This window comes from Miniopterus schreibersii, assembly GCF_964146895.1.
Source record: "Miniopterus schreibersii genome assembly, chromosome: 8".
Lineage (NCBI taxonomy): Eukaryota > Metazoa > Chordata > Mammalia > Chiroptera > Miniopteridae > Miniopterus > Miniopterus schreibersii.
Genome location: NC_138109.1, coordinates 43,887,914 through 43,911,171, shown reverse-complemented (window position 1 = coordinate 43,911,171; position 23,258 = coordinate 43,887,914). Strand labels below are relative to the sequence as shown.

Genomic DNA, 23,258 nt, shown 5'->3' with positions numbered 1-23,258 from the left:
GCCCAAATTCAAACCCATAGTACTTGACTCAGAGCTATTCTCTCGTATCAGTGCAGCATATATTTATTCAATCTTGTAGAAGAAATACTGTAAGTCTAAAATGTGAATTTTATTGAATTAAGTAAAAAGATAATTTCAATGTTTTACAACATAAAGCTAACAATAATTTATAATTTAAACTAAACTATAATTTTATAATTCTGTGATATTTGTAAGCTCTGTAAAAGCATATTTTATACCAGTTTATAGATTGTTTTTTCTTTCTACTTTTCAACTCATGTGCTGTACTTCAGAAATGAATAAACATGATCATAAACACAATTATATTCATAGCTCAGTAATGCCCAAATACAAAAGCAATTTATTTATATTTATAAATAGGTAGGCTAGAAATATTTCCTTATTCTAATACGGGATGAATATATATGTAAATTCATTTATTATATACATAGGTGGGAGAAATCTGTTAATTATATTCTTACCAAAATATTGTGTATATCACTCACCATAAAGTATTTGCTCATTTCATATATAAAATTTATTAAAATGCAAGATTTTTACTGAAATGCTATTTTATTGTAATTTTTGAAAATAGAAAAAATGTTTCACAGAATTCTGTATATCTCAGATCTAAATAAAGTGCAGTAAATGCAAATAGCAGCTGCAAGATGTTGGAGACTCCCCAAAATTTGCAATAAAGAAAAAATTAGTGTTAATAGCTAGGGCATTTAGAAGTGATATCTTAAATTCACACAGAACTGTGGTTTTCTTATATAATGATTACATTCTAATTTGATTTGGTTGTGGTTGTAAATTCCAGTAAGAGAAATAATAGTTAATGCTTTGATTATTGATTGTTAATTTTCTTAGTCTAGGAATTAATTGAAATACTTTACATACAAAAGAGACATATTAGCAGTTTTTGTTAGGAAAATGCATTCTCAGCTTGCCTTATATTGTCTAAAGAATATAAGACAGAATAAGAATCTAGTCCATTACATGTGGATGGTAAAATTTACAAAAAATGCAGCATTCTTTCAGTCCCCATTCAGGCTTATTTTTTCCATTCAACTCTTGAACACCCAACCCACGGAGATAAACAAACCCCATTTGCCACAACTCCCAAACCAATCTTCTCTTACAGGAATTCTCATCATCTGTGCCTTCAAATTAAGGTAAATTGATGCTCAACAGATGCCATCTTTGTGTTTAAAGTTCATTCTTAGCAAATCTCAATTTAAATCTTATGCTATTTTAAGAATCAAGTTTCATTATTTAATCTCCCCCAGAATTAACATTTTTTAAAAATGTGGGTATATGTGAGGACAATTGAGATTGTATCAATAGTGTCATCAACATTCTGCTCGACTATTGGTATTCCTACACTTTAAATTAAAAAAATCTTTAAAAATAAAAACATAAATAAAAATGATGCACCCAACTCAAAAACCATGCTGGATACCCCACCATTAGGCACTTTGTATTGATGTTCCCTCCCCTCTGGCTCAGGTCTCCCTCCCCATTGCCAATGTCAATGAATAAAAATTAAATTGGGAGCAAACACTGGCAATTGGTAAGTTACTATGATCAATATTTATTACCCCAAATCATGCAGAACATACCCCATAAACCACTGTTCCAAGGTTGCCTCTACATGGGGGATTCTCCTACCCCAAACACCTAGGCCTACCTGTCTGCCACTTAGAGAGGGAAGAGTGGTGGATTGTGCTGCAACTGGCAATGGAGTGCACATGCTCCTTTCCTGCTGGAGGCCACTTATACAACCCCATGCCAGCTGTGGGTCATTCTGGGGGACGGGCATATCTTGGATCTGCTGATCACACCTGGCCCATGGTGTGCAGCAATCGCCAGACAGTCTGGCAGGTTGGAGAGTAATCCCACGCTGGCCCCTTTCCCAGGGGGCTTGGCAGGAGTGATCCTGTGGGAGAAGGAATCTCCATTTTCTGGGAGAAAGAGGAGCACTGTAGCAATACTTTCACTTTATCATTTTTCTACTCTTGATTATTTTTTTCACTTTGGGTAATGCATTTAAAACAACCATCAGAAAATTAGTTTTAATTCTATGCAATAAAACAGTACCAATAGCATATGAAGCTAAAGTGTCACAATTTCTTCACACAATGCTGCATTCATACTACACTACACACACTATAAGTAGGGCATTATACTCTAGTCCATTTGGAAGTTGGTGGCATAGGTTACTGGTTCCTTTTTAAATTTTATGTAAATTAAAGGTAAAATTGTGCTAAATTTAATGTACATGTAATGAACCAGAAAAGTGTGGTTTAGTTTACGATTTCAGTACATTCCATTCATCATATTTCCATGATGATTTATTTAGAAGTTTGTTTGTGTTCTAATTTGTCCAATAGCCAATGGCATTGGAAATATTCAAATTAGTTGAAGTGAATTAGTTTGAGATTTAGGAAACACATATGGTTTTAACAAAATATAAATAAACTAAATATAAATAAACATAGAGAAAAATGCACTCTAAAGTATAATGAACCTACTCTGATTATAAACAAACCTGATTACATAACACACAAACAGGGCTTCTAAATAATTGTTTGCATTGACTATGTATTATGTTTTCATTGACACACATACCAGAGTATATTAAATACACTCTTTTCCTCTTGGATCCTTTGAATATAGATTTTTAGGAAGAAGTGTGTAGTTTTTGACATTCAGTGAAGTAAAACAATGAATCAAAGGTCCAATATAGAATGCATCATCCATTGGTTCTGGATCTAACATATGAAATCCTTAAAAAATGAACTGAAAAGTTCTAAAGGTTTTTGTTTATTTTTAGTTTGGTATTATTTTTTCTAGGAATTCACAATAAAAAAATGTCTCTGGTTCTTAGATAGCACTAATCAATCCTCCAGAAACATTTTTTAACCCAAATTTTTAACAGAATTATCATTTTGATTTGGAAATCCATTTTGGGTTCTCTGCAATAATATAGATATGCCCTGTCAATTATCTTACTGTCTAATTCTAGTCAGGTTCTAAAGTGTGTTGGTTTAAGAAAAAAGTTTGGAAAATGTGGAGAGGACAGAAAAGAATACATTAGAACAATGTAAATCTACTAATAGAATGACTATACAGTTACTTAGGAAATTAGTTACTAAGAGTGACAGCTGGTAGTACCCATGATAAAAAAAAAGTGCACAAATAATACCATAAAAATTAATGAGAGATTCAAGATGTTGCTACAATGATAACATAAAAATCTGATATTAACAAAGTCTATATCAGTTCTGATCTTTTAAAATTTAAATAATGAAAAATATAGATTTTAAAATTCAATCTTGTTACTTACATTAATTTCAATAAAAGATTTAAAAAAAAATGCTTTGGAGTTAAAAAATTGAACTTATTTTCCCCAAAGAACATCACCTGCTATTAGCCATCACCTCCTTTAAAACTCCTCCTCCCACTTGGGAAAACTCATAAATTCTTCCCAAATATCCCAGGAACATAGAATCTCTCAGCGATTTTAATGCCAATGAAATATATCAATCCATCGGCTCTTCCATGAATGTGTTTTGGCTTCAGTAGTCTGCATGACGCCTTGCTCAGCGAAGAAAAGAAAGCCTATCACCCAGATTTTTCTCCTGGCTCTTTATCACCTTGAATCTCTTTCATGTTCTTCTGTAAGACGGGGTGGCCCATCCCATGTGCTCAGTCAGACCTGGGGCCTTAGCCTCGCTCCCAAGCACAACCATGCTTCCAAAATGGTCCTTCTGCTCTGATGAAAGGCACCGCCCTGAGACTGAAAGATGGGTCTGGCCTTCTAGTGCAGAGATCACTCCATTTGTCCCAACGTCTATTTCCATAATAACACTGAACAAGCAAAAACAATGAGAAGAAACACAAATTAAAAGGTTCACCTTAACTTTCCCAGCGCCGTCGTCATCGTCCTTTTTTTCTTCAAATTCAAAGGCAACAGTCATGCGTTGCTGCCTCTGCTCTTCCCACAGCGTAGGGTTGAAGCTGTCGCTGTCCGACTGGAAATCTGCAGGGAGATTCCAAAATATTATTGGCTCTTGTGATTACACAAAGTGTTATTAACAGAGCTTAGTACACTACACAAACAATGGTGATAGGCATCGCAAATACAGTAAGTTTAAAAAAGGGAAACATAAAGAGAAAAGGAAATGAGAGAAAGAAAGAAGGAAAGAAAGGAAAGAGGGAATAAAATTCCCTTGATCTTTGTTACACGGTCTGTTAATATTCGAGCACAAATTCAGCTTTCCTAAGTGTACATTAATTATATACAGCGGTACCTCGGATTACGAACGTGACCCCTTCAGGAGACCGTGGGATTCTGAAATGATCAAACCCGAGGGATCCACAGCGGCAGCTGGGCCTCAGGACCTCGCCCTCAGCGGACGCCGCCTGGCGCGTTCCACTTCCGGGGCGGTTCAGAAACCGAAGCATTTACTTCCGGGTTTACCGCTCTCCTAACCGGAAATGTTCCTCAACCGAGACATCGGAAAACCGAGGCAGCACTGTACTGAGATTGGGAAGTTTCCAGTGTAGAGAAAGAGCTCTTCATAGCACAGAAATAATAGAGAGCTGGACTAAACATTTAAAAAGTTTTATCTCTTTTAATCCTCACCTGAGGACACTCTTTGAGGAGGGAGGCAGAGAGAGAGACAGCGAGAGAGACAGAGAGAGAGAGAGAGAGGGAGAGAGAGAGAGGGACATGGATAGGAGAGAGAAACACCAGTCGGTTGCCTTCCCGTGTGCCCTGACAGGGAATTGACTGGCAACCCTTTGGTGCACAGGATGACGCTCAACCAGCTCAAGCACTCTGGCCCGGCTTATCTCTTTTAGTCTTCGTGGCAACGCACTGGTAGTACTAATATGGCCCTCGCTTTACTAATCAGAAAACTATAGCTGAGTTTTAAGACTCGGTGAAAGTCATGCGGTTTTCTCTGTGGTGAGTGCAGGATTCTGTTCCACGTCTGTGCAATTACAAAGCCCATATTTTAACTACTAAACTGTGTCAGGATTTTATAAAAGGTACCACATAATGATGGTTTTGTAAAGTGTCTAAGGTTGCACCCTGTGTGTATGCGTGGGGGGAGCGGGGGAGGGGTTGGCTAGGAGGGTGATGGAAGGGAGTTTATTTTTAGGGTAACAAACGTGAAAAATTTAGTCTTTTAACGTGAAGGTCTCATTAGTCTAAATGTGTCTCGAATTAACAGGGAAAATAAACGGCTTATAAATCTTTATATTAAACTGTTGGCTAATGATATTTCCTTTTTTTGTTGCAAGGGATTCTGAAAATTCATTTAATACACTTCTGCTTGGAAAACCAGAGGGTGAGTTGCTGAAAGTGCAAGAAAATTTTTCTAATACTGATTCTTCTTTCCAAAGGAAACCAGACCAAAACAAGGCTAATTTCTTAACACCGCCTTACCTAACTAGATCTACTTCCCCCCCTGGAACAAATCAGGGATTTAATCTGTGAAACTGGATCTCAGAAATAACCAGTGAATATAAGGCACTTTCATTTTCCCCTACATATTTTTGAAAAGAAATATTTTGATAATCTAGGGATATTAAAATGTAAATATAAGTAAAGATAGATGAATAAAACACAATTCTTACATAACTCTTTTCTTATACCATGTGAACAGGGTGGCTTTTCTTTCATAAATTCAAAAGATCAATTTTATTGAAATCTGAAAAATACATATGAAAATGATTTCCCTTTTCCTACTTTGATAACTCAAATTTGAATTAAAATACCCTAAAATATCCCCAAATGATTAATTTATGTTTAAACCAAAGACTAAAGATGTTTCTTATAATTATCCCTGAAAATAAGAAGTACATATGCCAATAATTTATTTTTTAGGAGTTGGTCTCATTCAAGTGGATTGTGTGAATTTAATTGATTACAGTGGGTTTACTCTCCTAAGAAGCACTGTGACTGTAAGACTAGAAAATGTGCATGAAAGAGCCTGTGCTGGTTTGGGCTAAGGAGCCTATGGCTGAGTTTCAAGGGGTAAAGGACAGACCTCTTTTAAACATTTTATGAATAATGTGACCATAGGATAGAAGATTGAATTATTGGAAAAGGTTTTTCCTGTCAGTTGTTGATGTTGTTTAGGGGAAACTCAACTTGAAAAAGAAAGAATGGTCATCACTTGCAGGTCATCATGTTAAGGTTGACTCTTAACATGAAATAATTTGGGGCCTGGGATCACTGGACTAAATGTTTAAATTTTGTTCATGAAATCAGTGAACACAGGAAATAAACCAGCTCTCTCAATCTTCCTTATGATCTGGCTCTTCTTAGCTCATTTCAATGAGCTGGGTACCACATTTCACCTGGGTCATGTAATTCACCAAGAGAAGAAACTGACCCTAACAGTCAACATTCTTATGATAAAGAGGAAGAGTTTTGTTTTTGGAATCTTACTTAAAATATTATAGTGTGAAGATAAGATTCATACATATAGTTAACCTCCAAATGATTTATGTACTTATCTTTATTTTTCTAAGTTCTTTTTTGAATTTTTAAAAATATGTTTTTTATCTCCTTTAGAGAGAGGAAGGGAGAGGGAGAGAGAGACAGAAACATCAGTGATGATAGAGAATCATCCATCGGATGCTTCCTGCACGTCCCCTATTGGGGATCGAGCCTGCAACCCAGGCATGTGTCCTGACCAGGAATCGAACCCTGACCTCCTGGTTCATGGGTTGGCACTCAACCCCTGAGCCACATCGGCTGGGCGTCATGTACCTATCTTTATAGCATTGCCCACATGTCAGTATTCCTGGCCAGAGATCAGAACAAAATGAATCTCTTTTATCCATTATTATATAAGTATAGGAGAAATTTCTACTGACAATTTACCTTCATCACCACGAGGTTGCTGGGGAAACATGTAGTTAGTCAATACTCTTTGCTTTGTTTCTGGATGGGCTTCAGTTTGTAAAGGGATAAGGGCTTTGGACTGGAAGCAAAAAACATGTAAATTAGACCAATAAGCTAGCAAATACAAAGAATATTATTTTATGTATGATCATGATCAATAGTCTGGACTCACCAAGCTAAATGAAAGATTAAAAGAAAAGCAAGGCAAAAATTAATGAAATTAGAAAGTATAACATAAAATAAGACTATTGCTGGGGAATATTTTCAAATTCTAAGGTCTTCATAATGAAATTTTATTTTTCTCTGGTATACTCTTTTACAAGATTTTCATCCTCACTGAGCAATGTTAGTTTTAATCTTGAAGACACCAAAAATGTGTTAAATTGTTTCAACTAAGTAAGCTTTTGGAATGGTTCTATAAGCCTATTCATTTTCACAAGCTGTTGCCCCAAAAACACCAAATGGAATTTGCTATCAAACACATGCTATGCAAGATCATCTATGAATTCAATTTGGTTAAAGCATAAAGCATTTATATTTAAGAGCTATTTTTGTAACCAAAGACAGGGTCCACATATAGATAAGCAACTGTACTTGTATCTGATATATCACAATATATTGACCTACAGATGGTAATATTTCATTCTCTATTAATTAATTTGACTTCAAAGATACTATTTTAAAGGGCTTTTAGAACTCTGATATTATATATGGAAATATACTGGAAAGGATCTTTGTCTCTTTTAAAAATTGGCTTATTTCATGACATTTATTAATAGAAATGAAGCATAAAGGGGATTGGGGATACCAACTTGTCTCATGAAACTAAGTCAGAAGAGCATTAAGTCACTGTTCTAAATAAAAATTAAATAATGCAGTCACTGTTCTGTTTACCCTCCCGGAAGAATAATAAATCATGATATTAGAGGATTTTTTTTTCTCACAAGGCAAGACTGAATAGACTGTTCCATTACCATAATCCACATTGATGCCAGAAGTGCTTTATTTATAATGATATATTGATGCCTTGAAAGATCTACAGTTCATTGATAAGATTTGAATTTGAATGACAATCTAATTTTTTACTCAGTAGATGGAAGCAAGTGCTGCAATAACTGTAGAAACACAAACATTCTTACACGTAACATTTTACAGCTTTGCAGACGTTTATTTTAATTTTTCACAGAAGTAGCCCAGTACTTAGGAGTCTGAACGAGGCTGATTTCACGCTCAGGAAATGATGAAAAACTAAATTCAACATGATTTGTTTTAATTTTGGCTATTTGTAGTTTGGGATAGGTGTTTCAGAGTTTTAGGATTACAGGAAAAGAGTGAAAGAGGATCGATAAATGATGTCGAAATTGTCTATTACCAGTTTTCCTGGTGGCAAATCAGGTGTCTTCAACTGTTTCCTGCTTCCTTTCCAGTTAATAAAATTATTTATTAACACTCAGTTACTGATTCAATCATAATCTAATTTCATGAGAAAGGACATAAAATCAAAACAATTTTACAGAAAATACTGGTAATAGTTGCAAAAAGATCCTTGCAAATTTCTTGAGTAACGTTTTAGAGTTAAGTTGATTATAATTAAAAGTATGAGAAAAAAGGAACATGGAGGATAGTAATTCCCTCTTGTGGGGACTGAGGTAATAATTTCTCATTCGTTACCTTCAGAGGTATAATTAAAGTATGTTCTCTAAGGACATATATGTATCACCTAGAGCTAAAACGGCATAAAAATGATCATTTTGTATATTAGATTTTTTTAGAATGAAGTAGATGCTAAATTGAAGCTTTAAAGGGGTTGGGAATTATAGTTCTGTTTTGTGTGCAGCGAGGAAATACATATTTGAATTGCTACCTTTACAAAAATCTCTTCTCCGGGGGATAAAGAATCTACCTTCTATACTAATTGTCAGAGGTGTATCTATTGTTTAAAAAGTTAGTAATACAAAGTTTCAATTATAGTTCATCTTAATAAACAAAATAAATCAGGTAATAAAAGTTGTTACCTGATTGTCAGAAAGCCACAAAGCTGCAAGCTCCTTAAGTTTGGTAAAGGAGAATGGTAAATTCTTTAATCTGCAAAAACAAGGACATTCTAATAGCATGGGTAAAGATGGATAGAGTTCATTTTTATAAAGAATTATTTAAAATACTATAACATTGATTTCATTCTTCTTCCCCCAATTCCTTCTCTATTGAGTGGCCTGAGCAATCTTTAGAAAGTAAAAATCTCCTCTTCGCACCCTACAAATGCCTTCCCTCGTATCTAGGATAAAATCCAAAATTTTTAACATGCCTTTAAGACCTTACAAGAGCTGGCCCACAAGAGCCGCTGGGCCTCCACAGGCTTCTGCTACTCTTTTCCTGACTTAGTCCCTTCAGCACCACTGGCTTGCGCTCAACCTGCTCTGAGGGTAAACCAAGCTTATTTCTTTCTCTGGAATATTCTTTCTCCCGTACTTCACTTGACTAAATCCCACATATCCTTTAGCTCTTAGCTTAAATGCCATTTTCTTAAAGAGGCTTTTCCTCGACTCTTCATTTAAAATATTTTTCCTAACCTGGTCTCAAAGCACCTCATATTTTCCTTCCTGAAACATATCACAGTTTGTAATTCTATATTTATTTTTGTGACTTATTATTATTATTTTTTACTATCCGATAACCTCACAAAACTGTAGGCTCCATGACAGTAAGGGGCCAAGTCTGTCTTACTGTTAAAAGAATTTACAGCTCCCAACATTATGTTGGCTCCTGACAGTGTGTCCTTTTGTTTCTTCAGGGTTCATATTGCGTAGTAGATATTCAAAGAGAGAATCTTTAAAAATGTAATTTTGAGTTAGATGAAGTTTGGCATCAGCCTTGGTACTCAATCAAAATTATCTGTTTAGCTTTCACTTCAGCCTTTGGAGGGCCAAATAGCCAAATGCCTACTTCAACATACTATCTGATACCCCTTAAATTGTGCGTGATCAATAAATTGTGATTATCATGACAGCTAGTCAGCAGGATAATACAAACAAGGCATGCCAATGGATTTGTTATTTTATGCATGTCCACTTCTGAATACAGATACATTTTAGAAATAACTTATAATGAAAATTTCCTTACATCTTTAATATGTTGAAATTCTATTAGCTAATTGATGAATAAATATATTTTGATAATGGAAGTGGGAAATGTTACAATAAATAAGGACTGTGGAAACAGTAATTTTTATATGTGGAAGCAGTTAAGTACTTTCATATAACTTAGTAACTATGAAAAAATATTGACAGCCAGTATGAATATCAACAGAGTGTACATTAGCTAGATAACTTTAGGAAGAATATAATAACCTTTCTGAGATTATATTTATAAAACATAAATAAGAATATAAAGAATAAAAGATTAAATTGTATAATAATTCTCTTTGTCATACTAGCATTTATAACATTAAACCAAACTACTCATAAAAGATGTTTCCAATTTTTAGTTATTTAATTTCATTGAAGCCAGAAACTATCAAGTAAGGTCTTATGGGGAGATTTTTTTTTTTTTGCATCATGTGGCAATGAATTAATAGTAGAATATCAATTCTGTTATATCAAAATTACACAAGGGGGAAACTCTCCAGAATCATATACAACAACATCCATGATAAATCATCATCAATCTAGCCACAAATGTAGAGTATGAAGAAGAAAAACTGTTAGAGAAGGATATTACCCATATTTTTCTTGCTCTTCCAGTTGCTCAAAATAGCTTTTATTTAGTATCACAATGTGCACAAAATTAACCACAGAAGCAGTCTTACAGTGCAAAGGAATCATTGTTCTTGAACTCTAATGCCAAACTTTAAAAACTTATTATATTTTAAATATTAAACCGGAATAATGACTTTGGATAACATTTCATATTTAATCTTTTATCTAAGCAGCTGGTTCTCTGGTGGTAATGTTCAACTCTGTCCTCAGCTTTGGCTAAATATTAATTGTAATCTCAGGTTAAGATTCATTGAAAAATTCATTAACTTAAAAATATTAATTTGGCCATATACTGTTTCAGTCATGGTATTAGGAGATGAATTTAGCTTACATTTCTGGCCTGATAAAATATTTAAATTCCTGATATTATGAGAGTCTCAGTATGTTATTCATATATTTTGCACTCACATCTAGCAATGTGTCTGTCACATGGTTGGTAGGTACTCAAGTATGCTGTATTTGTTGAATAAATAACTCCATTAATAGTATTAACTATGAATCATTTAAAAATATTTGATAAACATTTTTATATCATTATGCAGATTATTAATGTATAAAAGTTGAGCAAAACAAGAATTTAAGAGAGTCTTCTATAGCTCATCATGAAACTCTCCCTCCAGGTGACAATGGAGCTTGGTTCCATTGGGGGACTGTAACTGAATCCACTGGGACTCCATCTTCCTATGATATCTCCATGATCTGTTTTAATCCTACTCACACGAATGTAATTAGGAAATTTTGAAAAATGTTTTGCTGAAAATCAGGCACAACATTCAAAGCATTTCCCTCATTTTTCTGCCTGGTAACCCAGTCAAAATAGGAAACGAGGTTGGTTTGACATGCCTTACTTTTGTTGCACCAAGCTATAAAGCTTCTTTGTTACCCTGATTTTAAAAATAAAATCCCAAACCTTTTATTAAAATGTTTTATTCTCTTACATGTGACTATTAGTGAGCTACTAAGTGAATGGTTTTTGAAATTTACATTATTGTATTTTTCTTAAACTAATAAACAAACGAGATCTCCCACACTTAGTGAAACTTTCAGAACCTGAACATGCTTCATGATTCCATACAAACTAATTTTGAGAGTTTTGTTGCAAATCCTCTCAGTTTCTCATGTTATTAGTCTGACTGAAACTTATTGAAAACAGAGTTCAAGCATTCTATTCTGCAATCACCTATCTTCTTAGCAGTTATCATTAGTCAAATTTTTCTTATCCTTTCCTATTTATGGATAATTGTGGTGAAAACAAAGATGAATTGCAGTTTTACTTTTCCTTTTTCCCCACCCACCAACATAACACTTTTGTGACATCCTTTCTTTTTTTGGTCCTGCTCTGAACATGACTAAATGACCATTTGGTTGTCCTCACCATAATGTCCAAACCTTATGACTACTTAGGATTAGCTTCCAGGCAATATTTTTACTATTCTGGTGTTGTTGACTATATGCACATTGTCCATTTAATTTACTGAAGACATAAAAGTATATGTGAAACCATATATGCCTGCATACATTCATATCTATGCACATAATTTTATTAATCAATTTTATAGGTTTTAATTTCAATTATTTTCCATGTCTTCATAATATGCATATGGGAGGATTTCGGTATATGAATTTGGGTGTATAAATTTTATAAATTTAAAATACAACATAATATATAATTTTAACATAATCAAATAATAATTTGAAAGATCTCTAAAAATAAATTAGCTTCTGCATTTTCTAAATGAATATTTGCATATTTACGTTATTTGCATTCCCTGTACTTCACACACACTTTACATAGATTATGTTTCCAAAATTATTAACAAGAAACAATAATTTGCTTTTAGTAGTAACTCATATATGATTGTGATGTTGCAGAAATACCTGTTGTCACTCAAATTTAAGACTCTTAGTTTCTGCATCTGTCCAATCTCTTCAGGAAGAAATTCCAGTTTATTGGAGCGTAGAGACATAACTGTTACATTCTTACAGCTTCCAATCTATAGGTAACAACAACAGCAAAACAGTAAAGAATCACAGTGTAGACAATATTTTTTAAATTAATATTTATAATTTTTAAAACAATTTGATTAATTTACAAATTTCTTATCACTTTTAAGATTCTCTTAATATGTGTATTGTTTTATTTTTTATAATCTCACTCTTTGAAATATGTGTGTATCATATGTATATTGCTTTAGATATTAAGGCAACATATATCTCGTATACTTTTACATATCAAGAAGGAAGAATTTTCTTTGAAATTTTATTATTAGAATACTTAATTGTTTTTATAAGTCATTGTTGTTGCCCATCCAAGTGACTACTAATATAGCTATGTTTATAATAGATCATACATATTCAAAAAGTGAAGTACTTGACATTTCTTTGGCAAAGTTAGTTTTATTTCATATTACAATGGTATTTGTCATTTTTACTCATAATTTTTGGCTCTAAAATAATATATGGATTATTGTTCCTTTGTTATGGAAGTGTTTTGTAGAAAATGTTAAATTGAAAGTATACTTCACGCTTTTTCCTTGACATTAATAAATAAAGCTCCTATTTAGAGATAAAAACAAACAGAACCTCTTGGTGTATCCAGAAGGTAAAATAATATTGTTTTGCAACATGATACTTAAAAAAAATTACTAACATTAAAAATCTTTCACCTTAGGAATGGAAATATAATGATCTCAAAATGTTATTTATTGCTCTTCTTAAAAGCAAAATATATAAATTAAATTACTCAAAATTATGTTCCTTAGCATTAATTAATTTACAATATTTTATTACTCTTCTTTGCAAGTAATGCTTAAGTAAATGCATTTTCACGGTTCAATATACAAACTTATCACTTGTCATTTAAGAGAGAGTGATTAACAAATATATACATGGACAATTCCTATATATATTCAAATCTCAACTCATAAATCTAAAATGCCTTTGCAGCTGTTAAGATTTAATCCTAAAACAGAATCATTAGAGGTTAATTAATAGAAACAAGTTCATTCCTCACTTCTCTGGGTAATTCTGGAAGAAAATTCTCATCGACTGCTAATGTTCGAAGACTATGAAGGTAGCCAACAGTAGACGGTAGTGACTCCAGTTCATTACAGCTACAGTCAAATTCTTCTAATAAAGATAAACTGAAAAGATAAATACATTAGTTAGACATTTTAAAATGCCAGATGGAAAAAAAGTTTTGAAAAAGCCACATATCCAAATTCAGCAAAAAAGTTATTTATCTAGTGACTGCATAATTTATATAAATGTATTTTTATCAGTTTAGCCAAGTGATTCAATACCATTTACTAAGTGGTTCCATTTGGAAAAAGAAATATAGTTTATTTCCCCCGCCACCCCTTCTAAATTCACCTGTCATTTAACAGCCATTGGAAAGAAGAGACTTTTTTTTTTTTTTTTAATACAATGTAGATGCCATTTATAGTCAGATGTTCATAATGTATGTCCTTGGAATGAATACATATAACTGGCAGGTAGGAGGCTGGTCCAAGAAAGGAGAGTAGAGGGGGCCAGACAGTAACAAGAAAATACTGATTAAATGCTAGGTATTTCACTAAGCATTTTGGAGATATAAATAACTCATCTTTTGCTAACAACAATTCTATACCTATTATTTTAAAATCCATTTTACAGACAAGGAAATGCAGCTTAACGAAGTGAAGTAACTTGCGCAAGGCCACACACAGCAGGAAAGCTGAAACCTAAATGCAGACAGCATGGTCCAGTGTATCACCTTGCCTCAGGGCTCATTTCAACCGGCACATGTGTTCTGTTTGGTTTACATAGTATTTTTAAAAAGTGGTAAACTCGACATAATGACCCAGACTTTTGGTACCTCTTTAAAAAGGGGAAGATCTGGCAATACTGGAAAAGTCACGGAAATAGAGTAATGGCTGCGGCCTCTGGCCACAGTTCTCGTTTGTCACAATCACTACCACTCCATACTTAGGCAGCTTGACCCCAGATCTACAGAAAGGAACTGTATGAAAGCACACGCAAGTTATCACCAGGGAACGAGCCCTTCTGATGGCTGGTCTGAGACAGCCGGGAAAGGAAGAGGGCCTGGCACAGAGGAAGCACTAGCTGTATTTAGGTTGTCATTGATGATGTTGTTAACCTTATTACATTGTCATCACCACTCATATCATTGTTATTACTGTAATAGGAAGGAACCCCAAGGGGGACAGTCTTGCCCTTGTAAAGAGAAGAATGAATTAGAGTCTGCTGGACTAGACTGTAGAATCAACTTCTTTTTTTATATCCTGGAACTAGCTGGTTTGACTGCCATTTACTCCCATCACTTAGTTTACACAGAGATTAAGCATGTGGGTTTTAAGTCAGTCAGAATGGGTTTGTGCTCAAGCTCTGTCAATTAGTAGATGTATTATCTTGGGTATCAAAAAAACAAAACAAAACAAAACCCACAGCTCAAAAATGAAAGCTGACTTAATTTACTTGCTAGGCAGGAGAATGTACCAGGGAAGAAATTCACTGGGTAGTGCTCTGAGTGGAAAAGTTAAGTGCCAAAAGGGGGTGTTAACAGTGGGTTATACTAATTAAGGATTAAAAATGCACATTATGTACAGGGTGAAATAAGTTCACAAGTCTGTTAGGTATATCAAGTCCCATTATCCATGAGTCAAAAAGAAATGAATTCAGTCAGGTCAAGTCTGACACTGATCAAAGTAACTCACTATCTATGATCTGTAAGAGCTTCAACAACCAGATGTGGTAAAACAGCATTCAGCTTTCAGTATTATCTCTTTGGCAAGTGCTGCTTAAATGATTTTTTTTTTTTTTTTTAACATAGACTGGTTATATAACTCTTCTCTAAGCCTTAATTTCTTTATATCTGCAGTGAGGATACTAATAGTTCATGCCTCATGTAGTTGCTCTGAGTATTTCATGAACTATTATAAGTAAAAAATTTAGCACAGTACCTGTCATAAAATACATACTTAAGATATATATTTTCTTTGTACTAGTGAACCCTAATACATTTGTTTCTAAATCCTTTGAAACCCCCATATGCAGAGGTGGTCATGTCACTGGGTGCCAGGTGTGCATAGCTGTGTGGCTGTGTGTGTGTGTGTTGGTGGCCACAGAATCATTGTATTTAGGAAACCCATAACAGTTTGTTTCTAAAAAAAGTCTAGCACAGTGTCTTACACATAATGCACTTAATAAATTTTGTAGAGTTTATTTTTGAATATATTTTTATTGATTTCAGAGGGAGGAAGGGAGAGAGAGAGAGAGAGAGAGAGAGAAACACAATGATGGGAGTCATTGATTGGTTGCCTCCTGCACACCCCCTGCTGGGAATCGGGAATGTGCCCTGACCGGGAATTGAACCTTGATCTCCTTGGTCGTAGGTTGATGCTCAACCTCTGAGCCACGCCAGCTGGGTGGTAGAATTTATTAAAAGACATTTCTATCAATGGTTTGCTCTCATGCACTCAGCAAGTGGTCATAAAAGTAAAAGGGATTTTTTAAAATAAAAATTTCTGGTGTATGTTTCTGGTAGAAGACAAATAAACAATTAAAAATATAAAGTATCTTATTTCTTCTTTCTTTCATAAAAACATGTCTTGAAGTTAGTCTTGAGTCACACAGTAAGGCTGTCCTTATTTTGCATAGTTCTGATATGCACAGGTTTCAGTTGTTATGGTTTCATTAAATAATAATAGTTCCTCAACAACAGGGCTCAAATTTCAGTTACCTCCCATACTAACTGTGAGTAACTGTGTAAAATATAAACTTCACTGCTAACTCTTCAGTCTATCAATCACAGGGCAAATAACAGATGCTCATCATGACCAGTGACTAATCACATTATTTCTTTCAAAGTCTGTCAGTGATCAGTCACTGCACAGCGTTACTCAGTTCACACATGGACAGTAAATAACATACCTGTGTTGCCTACTTGTCAATCAGCAGTAGAGGGACACTACAGGCACAATAATTGAACATTTAAAGCACTACTACTGTTGGATAATAATCTTGGTCATCCTAATTCTTTGGGGGATTTAAATGAAAATGTGAAGGTTTGCTTTTTATCACCAAGAACAACTTCATTAATCCAACTAATGAACCAAGGAATTATTTCAACTTTGAAAACCTATCATCTTACACATGCTTTTGAATAGGCTATTGATGCCACGTTATCTTTAGCTGTGTTTTGGAAGAAATAATGACATAAAGCATGTGACTGAAAACATTCAAGCATCACGGCAGGAAGGAACAGCAAGTCACATGGGTGCAGTATAGCAGAGACTTTTAGCACATTGTGCAAATAACTTTGTAGGATTTGAATCAAACTTAAATAGTTATAGAAGAAAAGGCCAGCTGTTGAAATTTGCCTGTCACTGTTTGAGAGACTGTAGATATGCTGCCAGCAGAATTCAGTGAAGGCAAACCTGTTGACATAAATGAGGAAAGTGATGATGTCCCAGTGACGCTGGTCATGAACTTCACATTCAGGGAACTCTCAGAGATGTTTCGTGAAAGCATGAAGAATAAAAGTTTGGAAGCGAGTCCAAGCTTGAAAAGGAGTATTACAATTCACTGCCTCATAGAAAAAATGTTCACCCTGAATTATAATTTACATGATGAAAAGAAGGCAAGAATTGTTCAAATTAATCTTGATAGTTTTCCCCCCACAAAATAAATAAGGCATTGTAATTCTCGATGTTCCTAATGCTTACGATGACAGTACGCTAAATAAATATTGGTTTTACTATTTTTCCATTTCCCTATACATTTATAACCTACTGTAAAAGTGTTTAATGTTTTAAAAAATGTTTTGAAAGAGCTTTGGTCAGAACAATCATAATTTTGCTCATTGATTATGACTGTTTTGCAGTTTCAGCTTGCAGAGTGGCTGTTTCCACAGTCTCCCCGACTGACTGTGCAAAGCAAGAACTTCCTGCATTAAAAAGACAGCATTTTCCCTGTACCATGGATATACTGAATTCATAATTTATAGCCTGAGAGTATTTTATATCTCTGAGATACAGAGAAAAGCTACTAGGTGCAAAACACACACTCTTCAATGATCTCTGAAATTCAAGAGATTCTATTTCATAATTCAACAATCCAACTGACTTTATTAATGGCTATGTTGTTAGAAATCACCTGAGGTATTTTAATACCAGATCTATATGAATACAGGTGTATCACATTTACTCAGATTATCACTGGCATAGACCAAGAAAGTGAAAAAACTCAGAGAAAGACAATACCATATAATCTCACTTATGTGTGGAAGCTAAAAACAAACCGACAAACACACCGGAGCAAACAGACACCGAGAGCGGACTGGTCGCTGCCAGTTGAAGGATGAAGGATGGTTGGGCAGATGGGGGAAGGTGGTCGAAAGGCACAAATTTCCACTTATAAAATCATTGTCTTGAAAATGTAATGAACAGCATAACTACTGTATTGCATATCTCGAAGTCCTAATCACAAGAAAAAATTGTAACTGTATGGTGACGGATGTTAACTAGACTTACTGTAGTAATCATTTCGCAATATATACAAACAGCGAATCATTATGGTGCACACCTGAAACTAATATGTTTTATGTCAATTGTATCCCAATAAATAAATAAAATACATTCATTATACTTTGTGCCCAAAAAACCCCAAAAACCACCATGGCGGGTGTGGCTCAGGTGAGCGTCCTCCCACGCGCTAGAAGGTCACGGGCACGTGCCTGGGTGGCGGGCTCACCCCAGCAGGCGTGTGCAGGAGGCAGCTCATCCATGTTGCTCTTTCGCATCGATGTCTCTCTCTCTTTCTCCCTCTCTCTCTAAAACCCCCCAAAAAAACATATTAAAAAAAGACTGAAAGTTACCTTATTTTGTAGTTTTATCTGTAGTCTATTATGATACCATTCAAAGTGAAAAAAAGCTGCCAAGAAGGTATAAAGTACTGTAAAGCACTGTTTCCCAAACTTCAGTGTACATATGAATCACCAGAACTGCTAAAGTGCAGATTCGGTGGTTTGGGATGGTGCCCAGATCCAGCATTTGTAACAAGCTTCTAGTTGATGTGGATGCTGCTGGTCCTGGGACCACACATTAAGTCGCAAGGCTTTAAATAAAGCCCTTGCAAGCACTTTAAGAGTAACGTTTAAACACCCCCCCCCCATGTCAATAACAGCTCAAATCCACATAAATATTACAAGAGTTGTGTTTAGTAAGGCTTTGCCTTTCTTCATGTATCGGTACGAGTGTCAGAACTGGAGGTAGTAATGCTTGAAATGAAACAATAGTATTGACTTAATTTTCTAAAAAATATTCCTTCCATTTTTCTCTTCTTTAGTTTAGTCTCCATGAATTAGTCTTGGTTGGGAAGATCGTACTGTCTCATTAACCCTCAATTACTTAGCTAATAGGGACTGTGAATATGTTTCACAGACAATCCACAATTTCACTTGAACAGCATTTATGACCATCAGAAGCCATTATATCTTCTATTAATGTAGATACTAATAAACATAAAAATAAATGGCTTTGGGCTTCACTTTCTTAGTTCACTTTTAACTCTTAACAGAATATAATTCAGTGCAAAATATTCAGACAGGCATGGGTTCCAATTTTAGTGTGGCCACTTAAAAACTGAGTGAACTTTACTATTAATGAAATTTTTCATCTGTAAAATTGGTTGGTAATGCCTAATATGAAGTTTCATGAGGATTAAATGCATGCTAAGGAACCCTAAAAAAACAAATTTTGAACAATCTGTTTCTGAAACATGTAAAAATTATCTTGTGATATTTTCTTTTTTAAAAAATTCCTACCCGAGAATATGCTTTTTTTTTAATAGATTTTTTTTTTTTTAAAGAGAAAGAAAGGGAGAGAGAGAGAGAAATATATTGATGTGAGAGAGAAACATCTATCAGTTACTGCCCTGACGGGACCGAACCCACAACCTAGGTATGTGCCGTGACTAGGAATTGAACCTGCAGCCTTTTGGTGTAGGGGATAATACTCCACCAACAGGGCCACCCAGCCAGGGCTGTGACATTTCCTTTTTAAAATGGGTTGACTCATGTAAATAAAATCTCTCAGTAGACAAAATGTAAAATTACTAGTATTTATTAGTAAGACATGAGAGCTGGACAAATTTCAGATGACTGTGAAGAATTGTAATTGTATTAGCAGAGATTTAGTTGAAAGGGATATAATAATTAAAGAGAAAGATATAAAATTTGTTTGGAAACACAAGCTACTGCCTAAAGGTGCCGGAATAGCCCAGGGTTTGAGACCAAACTGTAGCCAGCCAGCTGGGATGGAGTCTGGACTCCAGCAATTACTTGTGGCAATGTCCTCATCAAATTATCGAATTACTCTGTACCTCAGTTTCATCACTGGTCCCAAGGGGGTGATACCAGTACTTAACCATGTGTTGTAAGGACCAAATACATGCAGAGGAGTTAATACATGTGAAGCACTCAGAATGGGCACATAAGGAATACTACGTAACTTTGCTATTATCTTTATTTTCAGAGATTATAAAATTGATTACATTTCATTTAGGCTAGGAATCAACTTTTATATTCCATCCTTAATTTTCTCATTAATATAAGTTACTTGGGCTGCTTCTAAATAGTGGAAATAAATTACTAAGTAAAACTCACCCAGTTGTACTAAATCCTAGAGTCTAAGCAGAATTCAGTCAAATTGTGATGGAAACTAGCCACTAAGAATAGTTCATCATTTAGAAATATTTACCTTTGAAATATCTAACTGATTTTGAGCAGTTATCATCATTGTATGGATGTTATACTTTTCATTTCACTTGATTCTCCCTTCTTTCCAAATTAATTATTAACCTTTGCCTTTCTTTGGACTGTTTGGGAAGTTAAGTAGATTTATTTCAAAAAATCTGTAGCCTGAACGAGTGTGGCTCAGCAGCTGAGCATCGACCTAGGATCCAGGAGATCGGGGTTCGATTCCCAGTCAGGGCACATGCCCGGGTTGCGGGCTTGATCCCCAGTCGGGGGCGTGCAGGGGGCAGCCGATCAATGACTCTCTCATCGTTGATGTTTCTGTCTCTCTCTTTCTCCCTTCCTCTCTGAAGTCAATAAAGATATATTTTTTAAAAATCTGTAATTTTTTTATTATAGGAGAAAATTTCACTCCAATTCAAAAAACTGTTTGAAAGTATTTAGTGAACAGATCTGTAACTTCTGAGTAGAAAATAACTTGGCTCATTGCAAATGACCTTTACAAAAAAAAGATTCCATATGCTTCAAGTTAGGATACTGAGAGATTTCTTAACTTTTTGTTATGATAGCTTGAGTAGAGTAAGAGAATGCATTATTATCATATTTGCAAATAAGTAGAAAACATTTTTCCTTTTAAGAAGTGGATGTTTCATTCATATTATATAACTATCCTCACACAGATAAAAATAAGCAACAATCAATAAATAAATGTCTATTAATGACTGGTATAATTTATTGAAGGCTAGCAACACTAAGTCTCAAAACAACCTCTCAGTTGTATAATTATTTTCATTTTACAGGTGAGAAAACTGCAGCTCTGAGATGCAAAGTGACATGTCTAAGGTCAGTTAGTTAATGAGTGAAGAAGCCAAGACTGAAATCAGTTCCCAGTCCTGCAAACATTCCCTGGTGCCATACTGCTTGGTACAATGGAAGAGATTCAACATGCTCAAGATGTGATCCCAGCCCACAAGGGGTCTATATTCTATATTGGAAAAATAATTGAAAAGTTAAATGATGATACGAAGATAAATGAGACTGACATAAATGGAAAAATATCATAAGTTAGAGTGTTCTCTATCTAGTGTACAGAGTTCCCAACACTTATTTGTTCATGCAACTTTTCTTCATAGCTATTAAAATCTCAAGTAGTGACTGTTTCAAGGAATATAATTTAGGAAATTCTGGTCTATTTGTAGTGAACTAGAGCTTTTAATTTAGAGGAGGAAGCTGCAGTGGTTTAGGTGCGCAGAAGGGAAAATAATTAAATTGTAAAAACACTAAACTTATTTCTGGAAATCCAAATCCAAGAATTTCAAATAAACTAAGTCAATAATTTTTTTTTATTAAAAAAAAAAAAAAAAGCAAAAAACATTCATAGAACCTGCAAGCACTTTCCATTTATTAACACATCTAGTCCTCACAACATTTTCCAGAGGTGGGCATGATTATTATGGCTTCCGTTTTACTGAGGAGAAATCTAAGGCTCCACGTTACCCAACAGCACATCAAAGAGCCAGGTTTTGAACCCAGAAGGTCTAGCTCCAGAGCCAACCAACCAACCGCTTTGATTAACTTCTCTATAGCAGCTTCATTTTAAACCATCACATGGGGCAATTCTAATGTAGGCATAATGGAGCAGGGTTTGAGAAGATACTTAGCTGATAACTATAAAAGTAGCTGAATTTACATAGTGGTTCTTGAAATTTAGTGTGCTTCCAAATCCCCCGATGGGCTTGTTAACATTCATAGCTGGCCCAATATCCAGAGTTTCTGATTCAGTGGATCTGGGTTGTCTCTGAGAATTTGGATTTCTAACAAGTTCCCAGTTGAGGCTGATGTTGCTGATCAGGGGACCATATGCTGAGAACCACCAGTCTACGTTAGGTATGGAAAAACTTGAATATTAGTGTAAAGTAATTCGGGTTTTATCTAATGAAGGGTTTGTGTGTGTGTGTGTTTTGTTTTTAATTTTTTGACTAGAATAATGCTACAGGATACAAACTTTAAAAAGCACGGAGTGTATACGATAAAAGCAGTGTCCCTATTTACTTGATTCCCTAGCCCCAAGTTCTTTTTTCAAAGCCATGTACACTTCTGTTCCTTGTGTATCCTTCCACACGTAGGGAACAGAGAGAAGCACGGGTTTTAGCACTCAGGTACCTAAAAGAAAGTTCATTCATTTTCTCAGTATCACTGCAATCTAGTAAGTAGACTACTGGAATTTTCCATGTAGAGTACTGACATAATATAGACTAAACATCTCGATTAAAGAATTGGAAGATTTTAGGTTCAGGTGAAAATATAAACAAGAAGGTTAAGTAATTTGTCCAAGTTCACACAATAAGTGGTGTAGCCAGGATTCACACTCACGCTGTTTGACTCCAAAGCCAGTGCTCCTTGCACTATCCTTTAGGGGTCTGAGGCCCATAGAGAAGGAACTTGCTCAGCTTTGTGTAGCTACTTAGATTTTCTCATTACCAGCCCAGTTGTCTTTCTGCTTGACCTCTGTGAGGGAATGACTTATTAAAATATCTATTTAGAGTTTTGAGGTTTTATTGCTTTTGTCCAAGACAATAAAGCTAAGAGAGAGAAGGTTCCTATGGAAGATCCTCTGCCTGTAGAGCAATGGGGCCCATTAAATTACCAAATATTACAAAATATGTGACTCAACTATCACATATATTAAGAGGCATCACATATAGTTCAATTAGCAGCTTAGCTTTGAAATTTGGTAACTTCTCTTAACCTGACTTTCTGTATTTGTTGATGGGGAGATAACAATACACATTAAATAGTATTAATGGGCCTTTAACTACATAAG

At 34.8% G+C, this 23,258-nt stretch overlaps 1 protein-coding gene across 1 annotated transcript in view; it reads right to left on the bottom strand.

Annotated features, from left to right (window-relative positions):
• The window catches only part of LRRC7 (leucine rich repeat containing 7), a 396,137-nt gene that overhangs the window by 85,466 nt on the left and 287,413 nt on the right, over positions 1–23,258 (bottom strand). Inside the window, exons 12-17 of the mRNA XM_081144600.1 lie at positions 13,694–13,823; positions 12,559–12,674; positions 8,941–9,010; positions 6,905–7,004; positions 3,921–4,045; positions 1,691–1,939 (exon numbers count right to left, since the gene is read on the bottom strand). Coding sequence (XP_081000726.1) covers positions 1,691–1,939; positions 3,921–4,045; positions 6,905–7,004; positions 8,941–9,010; positions 12,559–12,674; positions 13,694–13,823 — 790 coding nt within the window. The remainder of the gene's footprint in view (positions 1–1,690; positions 1,940–3,920; positions 4,046–6,904; positions 7,005–8,940; positions 9,011–12,558; positions 12,675–13,693; positions 13,824–23,258) is intronic.